At 46.1% G+C, this 13,424-nt stretch overlaps 1 protein-coding gene across 2 annotated transcripts in view; it reads right to left on the bottom strand.

Moving 5' to 3' along the window:
- LOC145357279 (uncharacterized) overlaps positions 1–12,923 on the bottom strand; it is a 30,303-nt gene extending 17,380 nt beyond the window's left edge. Inside the window, exons 1-6 of one of the 2 annotated variants that reach the window (XM_080210491.1) lie at positions 12,573–12,923; positions 8,379–8,614; positions 7,469–7,700; positions 4,168–4,814; positions 3,427–3,603; positions 614–820 (exon numbers count right to left, since the gene is read on the bottom strand). In XM_080210491.1, the coding sequence (XP_080066617.1) occupies positions 614–820; positions 3,427–3,603; positions 4,168–4,814; positions 7,469–7,700; positions 8,379–8,614; positions 12,573–12,882 (1,809 nt within the window). In that variant the 5' untranslated portion in view covers positions 12,883–12,923. The remainder of the gene's footprint in view (positions 1–613; positions 821–3,426; positions 3,604–4,167; positions 4,815–7,468; positions 7,701–8,378; positions 8,615–12,572) is intronic. The other variant, XM_080210492.1, reaches the window with a different exon arrangement.
- Positions 12,924–13,424: the final 501 nt, after the last annotated feature.

The following is a 13,424-nucleotide window of genomic DNA, read 5'->3' as shown; positions in this document are numbered from 1 at the left end:
AAATATCCACAAGGTGTATTCTCTGGCTGTTCTGTTGGGAACAGAAAAGTCACAATACCTGGTCTAACCTTATTAGCTAAACACTTTGCATTTAACTGAACTTTCCTAACATTCCAATTCAATCAAAATAACCAACTGGATCCCAGGGCCACAGCAACCTTAGACAGATGAATATCTTAGCAACCAGTTTTGAGACCCGTATAAGTATCTTTTCGAGTGATATAAACAACGGTTTAGCTATTAGGTATGAAATCAGCTTCATCAGCCATGACATAGAATCCCTACAGTGCAGGAGGCGGCCATTTGGCCCATTGAGTCTGCACCGACCACAATCCCACCCAGGCCCTACTCCCGTAACCCCACATATTTACCTTGCTAATCGCCTGACACTAGGATCAATTTAGCATGGCCAATCCACCTAACCTGCATATCTCTGGAGTGTGAGAGGAAATAGGAGCACTCGAAGGAAACCCATGCAGACACAGGGAGAATGTGCAAACTCCACACAGTGACCCGAGGCCAGAATCGAACCTGGGTCCCTGGCGCTGTGAGGCAGCAATGCTAACCACTGTGCCGCCCATTGGATAAAGGTAAGAGAAAGTCACAACTGTACCATGCATTTGTGTGGTTTGTCCCCAGCATGCTTCAGCTCATGCATCTCCAGCTCACAAAGGCTGCGGTTCAGTTTCCCACACGTGGCACATATAAATTTCTGCTGCTCATGCTTCGCAACACCAGAGCAGGACCTGCGTCTGTCAGGGACATGTCTCTTCAAATGAGTCTTCAGTGAAGATGTGTAAGAAAATTCCTTACCGCAGATCTGAAAACAAAATGGAGTGGAAGTATAAAAGTGTAATATTAAACTTTGATGTTTTAAAGCAGCAAATAACCTGTTCATTGTTTACGACTACAATGATTTGATTTATTATTGACACACGTACAGGGAAAAGTATTGTTTCTTACACGCTATACAGACAAAGCATACCATTCATAGTGTACATAGGTAAGAGGGAAAGGAGTAGGTGCAGAATATAGTGTTGCAGGTACAGGCAGGGTGAAGAGAAAGGTCAACAAAACAGCATTATTAGAGAGTTTAAAGGGTTAGAGTTAAGTTTTAAAAGTGCAAAATGGAGTAACATTTGAGGGTATGCTGGAGACAGCTCACAAGAAGTTCGCCTTACGCTGGCGCCATCATTTTTTTGCGACAGAGACACAGTGGGAACGAACATTGCTGATTTTGACTCTGTTGCGAGGGGGGGCTTCAAAGAAAAGTGGGATGCTTCTCATAGGAAAAGGAATGAGAGAGATCAAATCAGAAGTCAACCATTTGCTAAAATTTGTACTATTCCCAATGAAATCAGCCATCTCAACCGGCACAAACTCCATCCTGTGAAATCACTGCTTAAAATTTACTGCATACAATAAATTCTCAGTCAATCTCTGATCCTGATACCTGCCAGAAATTTGTAAGGAGCATTTTTTTCCCCATTAACTTAGTCACATGTTTTGCCATCATGCTTTGTCACGGTTAGCCTGGAGGTGACATGAACTGAATGACATGTTACTTCAGCTGGCAGGAGAAGTACTTAGCCAATGGACAGAGCAGTCCGTTCAAAGATCAAATCATCAGCTTGGCTACGAAACACTTGGAAACAATATGTTTTCAATCTTTAGGTCACAATACCAGCAACTGCAAAATTCTGAAAACACTAAGGTTGTGGTCCCAACAGCTCAAAAGGATATTTTTCAGGTACAATAGGATAGAATGTTTTAAGATTCATCACTAGCACACAAAGGGTCACGGTTCCCATTTGTAAGCTGCACCAGAGTACGGTGAGGGTAGACTTTAGCCCAGTCCTGAGATATCACCCCAACCCCACTCCCGAGATACCGCCCCAATCCCACTCCCAGGGTCACTGTTGTAATAAAGGCCGGTGGCCAGCCTCCTCCAAGGAGTTGGGCTGGGAACATGCAACAGTGGGCCCTAGGGCTCTTACTGAAGAAGAAAAAAATAAAGACGTGAATAATGATTGACTCCACACTCCAAGCCACATGCCAAATTTTCCCCAGGAAGTTACCCGAGAATAGCTATCCATTACCATGTCAGAGAAGGTCACTTAAATTTAAGAAATCAAAACTCTGCAAGCTCCAAGTGTTCTCAATTACACAGCTGGACTGGTTTGCTGACGGCTTGAGCCACTGAAATAGCTGTACAAGTAATAAACTGTCTTCAACTGCAAAGAAGAGAGAAATCTTACACAGTAGGTGGAGCTGTGGGACAAGCCATTAGCTCCACCACTGTAGATTTACTAGTCTGTTTATCTGTAAAAAGTGCTGGATGAATTTCAACAAAATGTGGTACAGAGATAAGCTAGAGATCAAGGAAGAACTGATGTGTTTTTGGCAAAGATCTGGATCCGGTCCGGATCTTAAAGGATCTGTTCACAATGGGAGATAGGACAAATTGATTTAAGAATGCTATGGGGTTTTTTTTATTTAGAGTATTGTGGATTGTCTCAGCTGTTGTGGTGCAATTTGTCACAGCTGTCAAAATGCGTGCAGAGTTTTCAGAGCAGAGTGTTGAATGTTGATTGCCCTGAAGTCTCTTCAAGTGGGAGGGAAGCTCTTAATAAGAATATTTATTTTTTTCAGCTTTATAGTTACAGGGCATCACCCAGGAAGAAAAAAAGCCTGAAGTTTTAAGAAGTTTTTTTTGGAGTTAAAGTTTATTTATTAGCGTAACAAGTAGGCTCACATTAATGAAGTTACTGTGAAAGTCCCCTAGTCACCATATCCGGCACCTGTTCAGGTACATAGAGGGGGAATTCATCATGGCCAATGCACCTAACCAGCATGTCTTTCGTACTGTGGGAGGAAACCGGAGCATCCAGAATAAACACATGCTGACACAGGGAGAATGTGCAAACTCCACCCAGTTACCTAAGCCAGAAATCGAACCTGGGTCCCTGGCACTGTGAGGCAGCAATGCTAACCATTCATTGTAATATTGTTGAGTTAAAGCAATGTACCACTTAGTATGCTCCTTCCCTTTGTTAGTGTTTCCATACAGGCACTGCCTTATGGCTTTTTTATATGAACCTGCAGTCACCAGGCAGCAAACACTCACGTCTGAAGTTAATGTGAAAATATGCAGGATGTCGGGTCATGTTTGGTCTCTTTCGACGATCACTGATTACAACTGAGCACAATAGTTCATTGCTAAGAATAGGGTCAGAATTCTCAAATAAAAGCAAAATGCAACAACACAAAATGCTGGAAAATCTCAGTAGGTCTGACAGCATCGAGAGAGAACAGAGCCAACATTGAGTGTGGATGATCCTTCATCAGAGCTAAAGAGAAAGAAAATAGAATGAGATTTATACTGGATAGGCGGGGAAGGTTGTGTAATTGTCAGGGTGGGCTTACTGCACACTGGAATCCTTTTGTTTTCCCATGCATTTCCACATGCTTCTGTAGGTTCCACGCTGACTGGAATGATTCACCGCATTCAGTACAGGTAAAACTGGCAAGGCTTCCATCTTTTATCTTGGTAAGTGACTGGATGGCCAAATGTTTCCATCGCTTAAGCCGCCTTTGATGAGCCTAATGAAAGGAACAGGCAAACAGCAATTCCTCAAAAATATGTATTATAGGTTCCATGATATGGCAGGGTGAAATCGAGCAAAGAAAGAAGCTTACAGGTTAAAGCACAAAATACAATGTTAAAACAGCCTATTTTAAACTGATCACCTTTAACAAAATGGAATAAATGAAACACGAAGGAACGGGCTGCTTATTTATGATTACAGAACATCCAAAAAGACCATTCAATCTTGGGGCAACCCTACTTTCCAAGGACAAATAACCACTTTCTATTAGTTCTGATACATCAATATTTCTGGTGCACCTGTAACCTAAGCTAGTACTGGGTATCATATTACGGAAAATGAAATTTCCAGACTGAAATGAAGATTTTAAATTCCACCATTCTGCTTACTTCCTTTGCCCAATGTATAAAATGTCAGACCCTTACGCAGCAGAAAAATCACAAGTTATGCTGTTGGATTTCCTGTTCTTCAATTAGTTTTAATGTTACTACTCACTCTGACTTTACACGGTCCTGAAACTCCCCACCACCGCCGAATCAAAGAGTTAGCCTCAACTCACCTTCTGGTTTGCAGACCTGATCACTCCTGATCTTTTCAAGCTGCCAGTAATGAAGTTGTTGTCACTCACTGGGATGCAGTCCACCTCCAATGTTACTTCTACCTCTGGATTTTGAGCTCTGTGATCACACTGGTTTCCCACATTTGTTTTCACATTTTCATCACCACTCATCGTGACACAATAGACTTCAGCATCAAATGCTTGCAAAGCAGCTCTATTATCTGAAGCTCTCCAGTCAAATCTTTCCTGCTCTTTGTTGACAATGCTTCCTCTTTCATTGACTCTGTGCGATTGATTAGCTCTGACTATGCTGCCCTTACCACCTGCTTTGATAGGAGGTTCAAAGAGTTGAGAGATTAGAGCAGATTCTTTCCCAATGGCCCTTTTAGTTGCAGCTTTAACAGTCGTCATGTTTATTTGCTTCGAAGCCCAAGCATGGGCTTTGCTCGTTGAATTACACGGCCTGTTTTCACAGCTTTCTTCCTTAATTTTCACTTCCAGCTGAATCTGTTTGCACAGGCTGACAACTTCCTCCATCTTGAGGTGCTCAGCAACACTAACGATATCCCCCAGGTGAAGCATTTCAATCGCCAGACAGGATGTGTAACAGAAATCCAACAAAGGTAAAAAACTTGTTTTCGTAAAGCCTGTAAATTCAGGTCAAAAGAGAAAGAGCAAGTTCAAGGGTCAAAAATAATAGCTCAATTTTATTATCTGAAACATTAGCAAAATATGATTGGTTCCCATTATTGTAAATCTCCTAGTTTTTCGTTCAAAATTGTCCAATATAAACTGTTCTCAGCCCAAGCCTCAAATGATCTTTATCATAAATCTTTATCAAATCTTTTTCCCCCTTACCCAACATGCATAAAGGAACCTTGATTTATTTCCCCTAACATATTGGAGTGAAGCTATTGGTGGAAACTCAAGTTTTGATACTAAGTCAAGACCAAGAAGAATAGAAATTGTAACTAATTGTGCCATACAATCATAGCAACTCAGCTTCACATTGTACAAACTAAAGTCACTGTTCACAACATTCCAACAGTGACCGACGCTCCAAAGTACTTCATTTGCTGTAACGTGCTTTGGGGGCATCCTGAGGCTGTGAAAGATACTATATAAATGCCAGCTTTTCACTGGTGTGACTAAACATTTTTCCCCTCCATAGTGTAATGACTTCAATCAGGCCTATTGGAGTATGAACTCCCTGATTAAGGATGCAATTGATGGGTCAATCAGGGAGTCATTGCCTTGTACTTAACTGGGAGTGCCAGTTCCTCTGACACCCCTGGAGATAGACTGGTAGCATTCTATGTACTGCTGTTAGAGTTTGTAGATAAAGGGATTTTGGCGGAGGGACTTCTGCCTATGCAGACTTGTTACCTGTAGACACTCATTTCAGTCTAAGTATATTACTGGGTCAACCAGCAGCTTAATCTGATAAAAAGACTAACCAGCTAGCTAACACCCAATTTTATTTCTCTTTGGACTAGTAACAGCAGTTAGGTCAACACCAATTCTAATGTTTTCAAAATATAGATTGAGATAAGGGAGAATTAATATTTCATTAGCTTTTCATATTTGGGCTAAAGGGATCAGGGGAGGGGAGGGAGGGGAGGGGAGGGGAGGGGAGGGATCAGGGGAGGGGAGGGGAGGGGAGGGATCAGGGGAGGGGAGGGGAGGGATCAGGGGAGGGGAGGGGAGGGACCAGGGGAGGGGAGGGGAGGGACCAGGGGAGGGGAGGGACCAGGGGAGGGGAGGGGAGGGGGTGGCGTGGGGTGGGTGGAGTTGGGGTGGCGTGGGGTGGGTGGAGTTGGGGTGGCGTGGGGTGGGTGGAGTTGGGGTGGGTGGGTGGAGTTGGGGTGGGGTGGGTGGATGGGTGGATGGGGGGGGTGGATGGGGTGGATGGGGTGGATGGGGTGGATGGGGTGGGTGGGGTGGGTGGGGGGGGTGGATGGGGTGGATGGGGTGGGTGGGGTGGGTGGGGGGGGTGGATGGGGTGGGTGGGGGGGGGTGGATGGGGTGGGTGGGTGGATGGGATGGGGGGATGGGGTGGGGGGGGGTAGTGGGGGTGGGGGGGGTGGGGTAGTGGGGGAGGGGGAGTGGGGGTGGGGGGGTGGGGTAGTGGGGGTGGGGTGGTGGGGGTGGGGGGTGGGGTGGTGGGGGTGGGGTGGTGGGGGTGGGGTAGTGGGGGTGGGGGTGGGGTGGTGGGGGTGGGGTAGTGGGGGTGGGGTAGTGGGGTAGTAGGGGTGGGGGGGTGGGGTAGTGGGGTAGTAGGGGTGGGGGGGTGGGGTAGTGGGGGGGGTGGGGTAGTGGGGGGTGGGGGGGTTGGGGGGTGGGGTGGTGGGGGGGTGGGGTGGTGGGGTGGGGGGGTGGGTTGGGATGGGGTGGTGGGGTGGGGGTGGGGGTGGGGTGGTGGGGGTGGGGTGGGGGGGGGTGGGGGGGGTGGGGTGGGGGGGGTGGGGGGGTGTAGGGGGGGTAGGGGGGTGGGGGGGGGTAGGGGGGGGTAGGGGGGGGGGTAGGGGGGTGGGGGTGGATGGGGTGGGGGGTGGGGGTGGGTGGGGGGTGGGGGTGGGTGGGGGGTGGGGGGAGGGGGTCGGTGGGAGGGGGTGGCGTCGGTGGGAGTGGGTGGGGTGCGGTGCAAATCATGATATTGATTTTGAAGACCAGCCGTGTCAAAATGAATGGGGGAGCAGGCTATAAGGGCCAAAAGGTTTACTTGTGCTTCTATTTTCTACGTTTCTGTGCTTTTGTTGCAAAGACCCTAACACACTCTTATCACAGTGTCCAATTGGTTCAGAAGTCATTCCAAACACCTTGTCTTCCTGAAAAAAAATTCCCCAAACCAACCATTTCACGTCCAAAGTTGAGCTCACTGAACTTTTGCCAGTTTGAGTTTATGTAGTCTTGTGTCCTAGTGTCTATATTTTAATCTGAAGTATTGCACTGGATTGATAATTTCTGTATCAATCACTGTGCTGCATAACTGAGATCACCGCTCGGCGACATCTTTTCAAAGACTGAACAGCCCAAATTTCTCCAGTTTTGCTTGGAACCTGGTCTTCTCGTGGCTTGGTATGCATCACTGGAAACATGCCCGCTCCCTCCCAGCACGTACTGCAAATACTTGTGAGAGCAACAAGTCTTCATCAACCATCTGCTAACACAACACACAATAATATTGCATCAAGGTGCATTTTTACCAGGAGTTACTGTTGAGCAGAAGCAAAACTTTTTTTTAAAAGAATCACAAGGAAAAATATTCTAAACTCATGACAGGAATCGGTATTTTCTTTACCTGCCAGCTCCACGACTGCTTCCTGACTGGAGGTAGCACCTTTCTTGGTGAAGAGATCCTGGAAGTATTTGCTGTTGGCAGCCAACACTGACTTGTGTGCCCGGTGCTCCTCTCCCTCGATAAGCAGGGCAACGTCACAAAACTTATTCAGATTCCGCTGCTCATTCAGCTGCTCCAGCACAACTTGGCTGTGTCTGGTAGAGGTCTGCTTTACAATCCTCTGAAGCTCAGCCTAAGGATTTTCCAAGCGTACATTTGAACATAATGAAAAGTGCCTTCAGACCCCGCTATAATCTGATTTCACATCAGCTTGAACATTTTATAAGCATCAGCCAAATACTAAACAAGTCAGATACAAAATTGTCTTGAAATACTTAGTTACCCTGCAAAGACTTAGAATTGTATATTTTAAACCCATTGTTTTAAATGCATTTTTACTATGTCATCGTCCTTATGACTGTTGTTAATAGTTTTGTTTAGTTGGTTGCATGGAGATATTAAAATTACTGATTTTTTTTCTAAAAGGCTCACATTTTACCATTAGAAGTTGTAGAAGAGACAGAAAACCTCACTGGCTTCACCATTTGAATTGGAATACTGCACGATTCAGGGGCAGATTTACATTGAAACACACCATGCTCAGACATGATGAGTGCATACTGGTGCCTGTTTGGCACGCTGAGAGAAAATTTAGCTTGGCCAGCACATCTTTAGGACTGTGGGAGGAAACCCATGCAGACACAGGGAGAACATGCAGACTCCGCACAGACAGTGACCCAAGCTGGGAATTGAATCTGGGTCCCTGGCGCTGTGAGGCAGCAGTGCTAAACACTGCCACTGTGCTGCCCTCAGAAGATAGCAAACTTCCTCTCAAAAGAGATTTATACCACCTGCCTCAAACTATACTCACCTGGTTAGAGTGTTGATTTGTGAAGTGTTTTTCATTTCCCTGAGTGTGTCGTGCTCCCACATGGTCTTCCTGGTTACTCTGGTTAGATCTTACTGCTGAAACTTCTTCCCTTTTGACAGTCTCATGGCCTATTTCTGAGTCTGTGGGCAGCTCTACTGACAGATGGCGGATTTTGTCAGCACCCGACCTGCACACTTCGCACTGTTTAACAAACTGAGAGATTTGGCTCAAAATCCCTGTTGAAAGAACAGAATTTTATCCAAAGAATACTTACAACTTACGCAAAAGGAAAAACTACCGCATGATTAGCCATTGACCCGACCTGTTCTAGAATGCAGACGAGACATTAGTGGGATTAGCTAGAGTTGGCAAATGCAATAGTTTCTTTAAACACCAACAGAAGCAAAACCATTTCAATGTAGCTGTATTATCTTCGAATGCATTTACACTGGAACTATGGCTTGGTGTGTAAAATAGATAGTAGGGGTGTAAAATAGATAGTATTGCAGTTGATACGGGGGATGTGCTGGATATTTTAGAGGGTTTGAAAATAGATAAGTCCCCTGGTCCGGATGGGATTTACCCTAGGATTCTCTGGGAGGCAAGAGAGGTGATTGCGGAGCCTCTGGCTCTGATCTTCAGGTCGTCGTTGGTCTCTGGTATAGTACCGGAAGATTGGAGGACAGCAAATGTTGTCCCATTGTTTAAGAAGGGGAGAAGAGACTTCCCTGGGAATTATAGACCGGTGAGTCTTACTTCTGTGGTGGGTAAGGTTTTGGAAAGGATTATTAGAGACAGGATTTATAGTTATTTGGAGAGTAATGAATTGATTAGAGACAGTCAGCATGGTTTTGTAGCGGGTAGGTCGTGCCTTACTAACCTTATCAAGTTCTTTGAGAAAGTGACCAAAGAGGTGGATAGGGGTAAGGCAGTTGACGTGGTGTATATGGATTTTAGTAAGGCGTTTGATAAGGTTCACCATGGTAGGCTTCTGCAGAAAATGCAGATGTATGGGATTGGGGGTGATCTAGGTAATTGGATCAGGAATTGGCTAGCAGATAGGAGACAGAGGGTGGTGGTTGATGGTAAATATTCGTCATGGAGTTCAGTTACGAGTGGTGTGCCTCAGGGATCTGTTTTGGGGCCACTGCTGTTTGTAATTTTTATTAATGATCTGGATGAGGGTATAGTTGGGTGAATTAGTAAGTTTGCTGATGACACCAAAGTCGGAGGTGTGGTAGATTGTGAGGAAGGGTGTCATAGTTTGCAGGGTGACTTAGAAAGGTTGCAGAGCTGGGCCGCGAGGTGGCGGATGGAGTTTAATGTGGAGAAGTGTGAGGTAATTCATTTCGGTAGGAATAACAGATGTGTTGAGTATAGGGCTAACGGGAGGACTTTGAATAATGTGGAGGAGCAGAGGGATCTAGGTGTATGTGTACATAGATCCCTGAAAGTTGGGAATCAAGTAGATAAGGTTGTTAAGAAGGCATATGGTGTCTTGGCGTTTATTGGTAGGGGGATTGAGTTTAGGAGTCGCAGCGTCATGATGCAACTGTACACAACTCTGGTGCGGCCGCACTTGGAGTATTGTGTGCAGTTCTGGTCCCCACATTACAGGAAGGATGTAGAGGCTTTGGAGAGGGTGCAGAGGAGGTTTACCAGGATGTTGCCTGGTATGGAGGGGAGATCCTATGAGGAGAGACTGAGAGATTTGGGGTTGTTTTCACTGGAAAGAAGGCGGCTAAGAGGGGACCTTATTGAAACATATAAGATGATTAGAGGTTTAGACAGGGTGGATAGTGATAGCCTTTTTCCTAGGATGGAGAAAGCTAGCACGAGGGGGCATGGCTTTAAATTAAGGGGGGGTAGTTATAGGACTGATGTCAGGGGTAGGTTCTTTACCCAGAGGGTGGTGAGGGACTGGAATGCCCTGCCAGCTGCAGTTGTAAATGCGCCTAGTTTGGGGGCATTTAAGAGATCTGTGGATAGGTTTATGGACGAAATGGGATTGGTTTAGATTAGTGGGTTAGTGTTGTTTTTTTTTAAAAAGCTGGTCAGCGCAACATCGTGGGCCGAAGGGCCTGTTCTGCGCTGTAATGTTCTATGTTCTATGTGTGCTGTTGCAGCCAGAGTGTAACTAGAGTCTGAATCTGGCATCTGAAGCTATCCCTGATATTGGAAGAAGCAGGTCATGATTCCCCAGAGGAAGGAGGTCTCATTTTGCAGTTGGTTCAGGAATCACAGTCCAATATCCACCCCACAACTTTTTAACATAAATGCATAGCTTAAAACAGCTTTACACCAATGCTAAACTTGAAGCATGAATCCTCCATAAGTCAACAAAGCAAATTAAGTGCTGCAGTTTAAACCTGAACCTTTGAGGGATTTTCAAGCAAACATACATTTTGGAGTTGGGGGGGGGGGGCATTCAAGTTAAAATTTAAATATTTCCTATCAAACAACAATTAATACTGCAGAGGGATTTGAAAATGATTTAGCAGATGAGATATTTCAACACAACATTACAGTTTTGGACATAGGTTGATTCTGGAGTTGAGAGGGTTGGCTTAAGAGGAAAGACTGAGTAGATTGGGACTATACTCATTGGAATTCAGAAGAATGATGGGGAGATCTTATAGAAACTTGTAAGATTATGACAGGAATAGATAAGATTGAAGCAGGGAAGTTGTTTCCACTGGTGGATGAAACTAGAACTAGGCGTCATGGCCTTAAAGTAACGAGGTTTAGGGCTGAGTTGAAGAGGAACTTCTTCACACTAAGGGTTGTGAATCTGTGGAATTCCCTGCCCAGTGAAGCAGTTGAGGCTACCTCATTGAATGTTTTTAAAGGAAGGATAAATAGATTTTTGAACAGTAAGGGAATAAAGGGTTACGGTAAGCGGGCAGGTAAGTGGAGCCGATTCCACAAAAAGATCTTATTGAATGATAGAGCAGCCTCGAGGGGCTAGGCGGCCTACTCCCACTCCTTGTTTTTATGTCAAATAAAGAACTTTGCCTCACTTTTGGAGGAACACAATATCTTTGTCCTGATCAACAACGATGATTAAAACTAAAACTTGCAATTTCACAGATGCTGACCGACCTGACATTTACAGATTTAACTTTGTATTTTACAAAGAGACACGTGTCTCCAAAATTTGTGATCTGCCAATTCAAATAAGGTCAATCGGTATTTTTCAACAAATGAAAATAGCAATTCAGAATCAGATTGTTAGTGGATCAGTCAGCATCAATCAAACAGCAGCTTTGGAAACAAATTGTTAGGCAATCTGTGGGTTGCAAATCACAAACTTCCTGGTTGCGATCACAAAGATTGCAAATTTTGGAACTGCTCTCAGCTTTTGTATATCTGCACTTGTGACATTCCCTACCACAGAATCCCTACAGTGCAGAAGGAGATCATTTGTCCCATCGAGCTGACACCGACTCTCCAACACAGCATTTCACTCAAACCCTATCCCCATGTATTACCCCACTAACTTCCCCTAACCTACACATCTTTGGACAATAAAGGGCAATTTAACATGACCAATCAACCTAACCCGCACATTTTTGGACTGTAGGAGGAAATTGGAGCACCCGGAGGAAACCCACGGAGACACAGGGACAATGTGCAAACTCCACATGGACAGTCACCCAAGGCTAGAATCAAACCTGCGCCCCTGGCACTGTGAGGCAGCAGCGCAAACCACTGTGCTACCTCAGACCTGTATTGAATGCTGCCATTTGTGTGTTCATTAATCCTCTATTTGAAGAGGGGGAGGGATCAGTAGTGGGAGATGGGTGTGGATAGAGAAAGTTTGAGCCAGTGATGATGGAGGTAGAGGGAGGATGAGGGGAACTTGTTGCCCTCTTGGGTAGATTGTGTTCCCAAGCCCTTGTTTTGTTGGGAGTTTGGTGTTCCCAAGCCCTTGCTCTCTTGGGTGTTTGGTGTTTCCAATCCCTTGTTCTCCTGGGCGGTGATGTTCCCAAGTCTCTGTCCTCCTGGGTGTCTGGTGTTCCTAAGCCCTTGTCCTCCTGGGTGTTTGGTGGTCCCAAGCCCTTATCCTCCTGGGTGTTTGGTGATCCCAAGCCCTTATCCTCCTGGGTGTTCGGTGTTCCCAAGCCCCTGTCCTCCTGGGTGGGATATTTAGATGGATCCCACCCCCCCCCCCAGCAGTCCCATCCCACTCACCTCTCCACCAGTAGCCGCTGCTGACATTGATGCCGGTGATCTCCCGGGAGTAGTGGCGGCCGCTCGGGCTGATGTGGCAGCGCCGGAAGATGTCCCGGCGCCGGGGCTCCTCCACCACCACCTCCAGCTCGTCCAGGCGCCCGCTGTCCCGCCGCCGCCGCTGGTACAGCAGCAGACCGTCCCGGAACACATAGCAGGCGGCCGCCTTGCGGATGGCCCGCTTGGTGTGCTCGGCCGTGCCCGGCGCGTACGGCTGCTTCCTGTGGGTCAAGTAGCGCACGATGGCCCGGTAGTTCTCGGCGCTGGTCATCCTCACCGCCCCCGGAGCCCGGCCACAGAGAAGCAGCCGACCTCCGCCCACTGCACCGCATTCCGTTCCGGGGTCAGCGGGTGCCCGGATCTGTGAACTACAACCTCCACTTTGCAACATGCAGCTTGTTACAATGCTGATCCCCCAACTCGCCCCCAGAAAGATCGGAGTGAAGTTTACCTCTATTTCGGGTCATGGGAAACACTTGGATGTTCTTCGACCAAAACAAAAACTAGGCACCTTCAACCCATCTCCTCCCAAAGAAATGTCACACTACTCGCAAAGCAACTTTAAACCCCCACCAAATAAAAAGTGAAGTTTAGTGTTATGGTAAACACTTGGACAACTTTTCAAGTTGCCCTCTCCACCCAAAAACAATCACACCAACTCCCAAAGCAACTTTAAATATGCCCCTTCCCAAAGAAATAGTTTACTTTCATCCTGGGTTATGGCAAACACTTGAATATCTTAAGATTGAAAAAATAACTAGGCACCTTGAAGCCGTCTCTTTCCAAAAAAAAGTCACACTAACTCCCAAAGCA

The sequence above is a fragment of the Carcharhinus amblyrhynchos genome, chromosome 23, assembly GCF_965287045.1.
Source record: "Carcharhinus amblyrhynchos chromosome 23, sCarAmb.v2.hapA, whole genome shotgun sequence".
Classification (NCBI taxonomy): Eukaryota; Metazoa; Chordata; class Chondrichthyes; order Carcharhiniformes; family Carcharhinidae; genus Carcharhinus; species Carcharhinus amblyrhynchos.
This window is presented reverse-complemented; position numbering and strand designations above follow the sequence as displayed.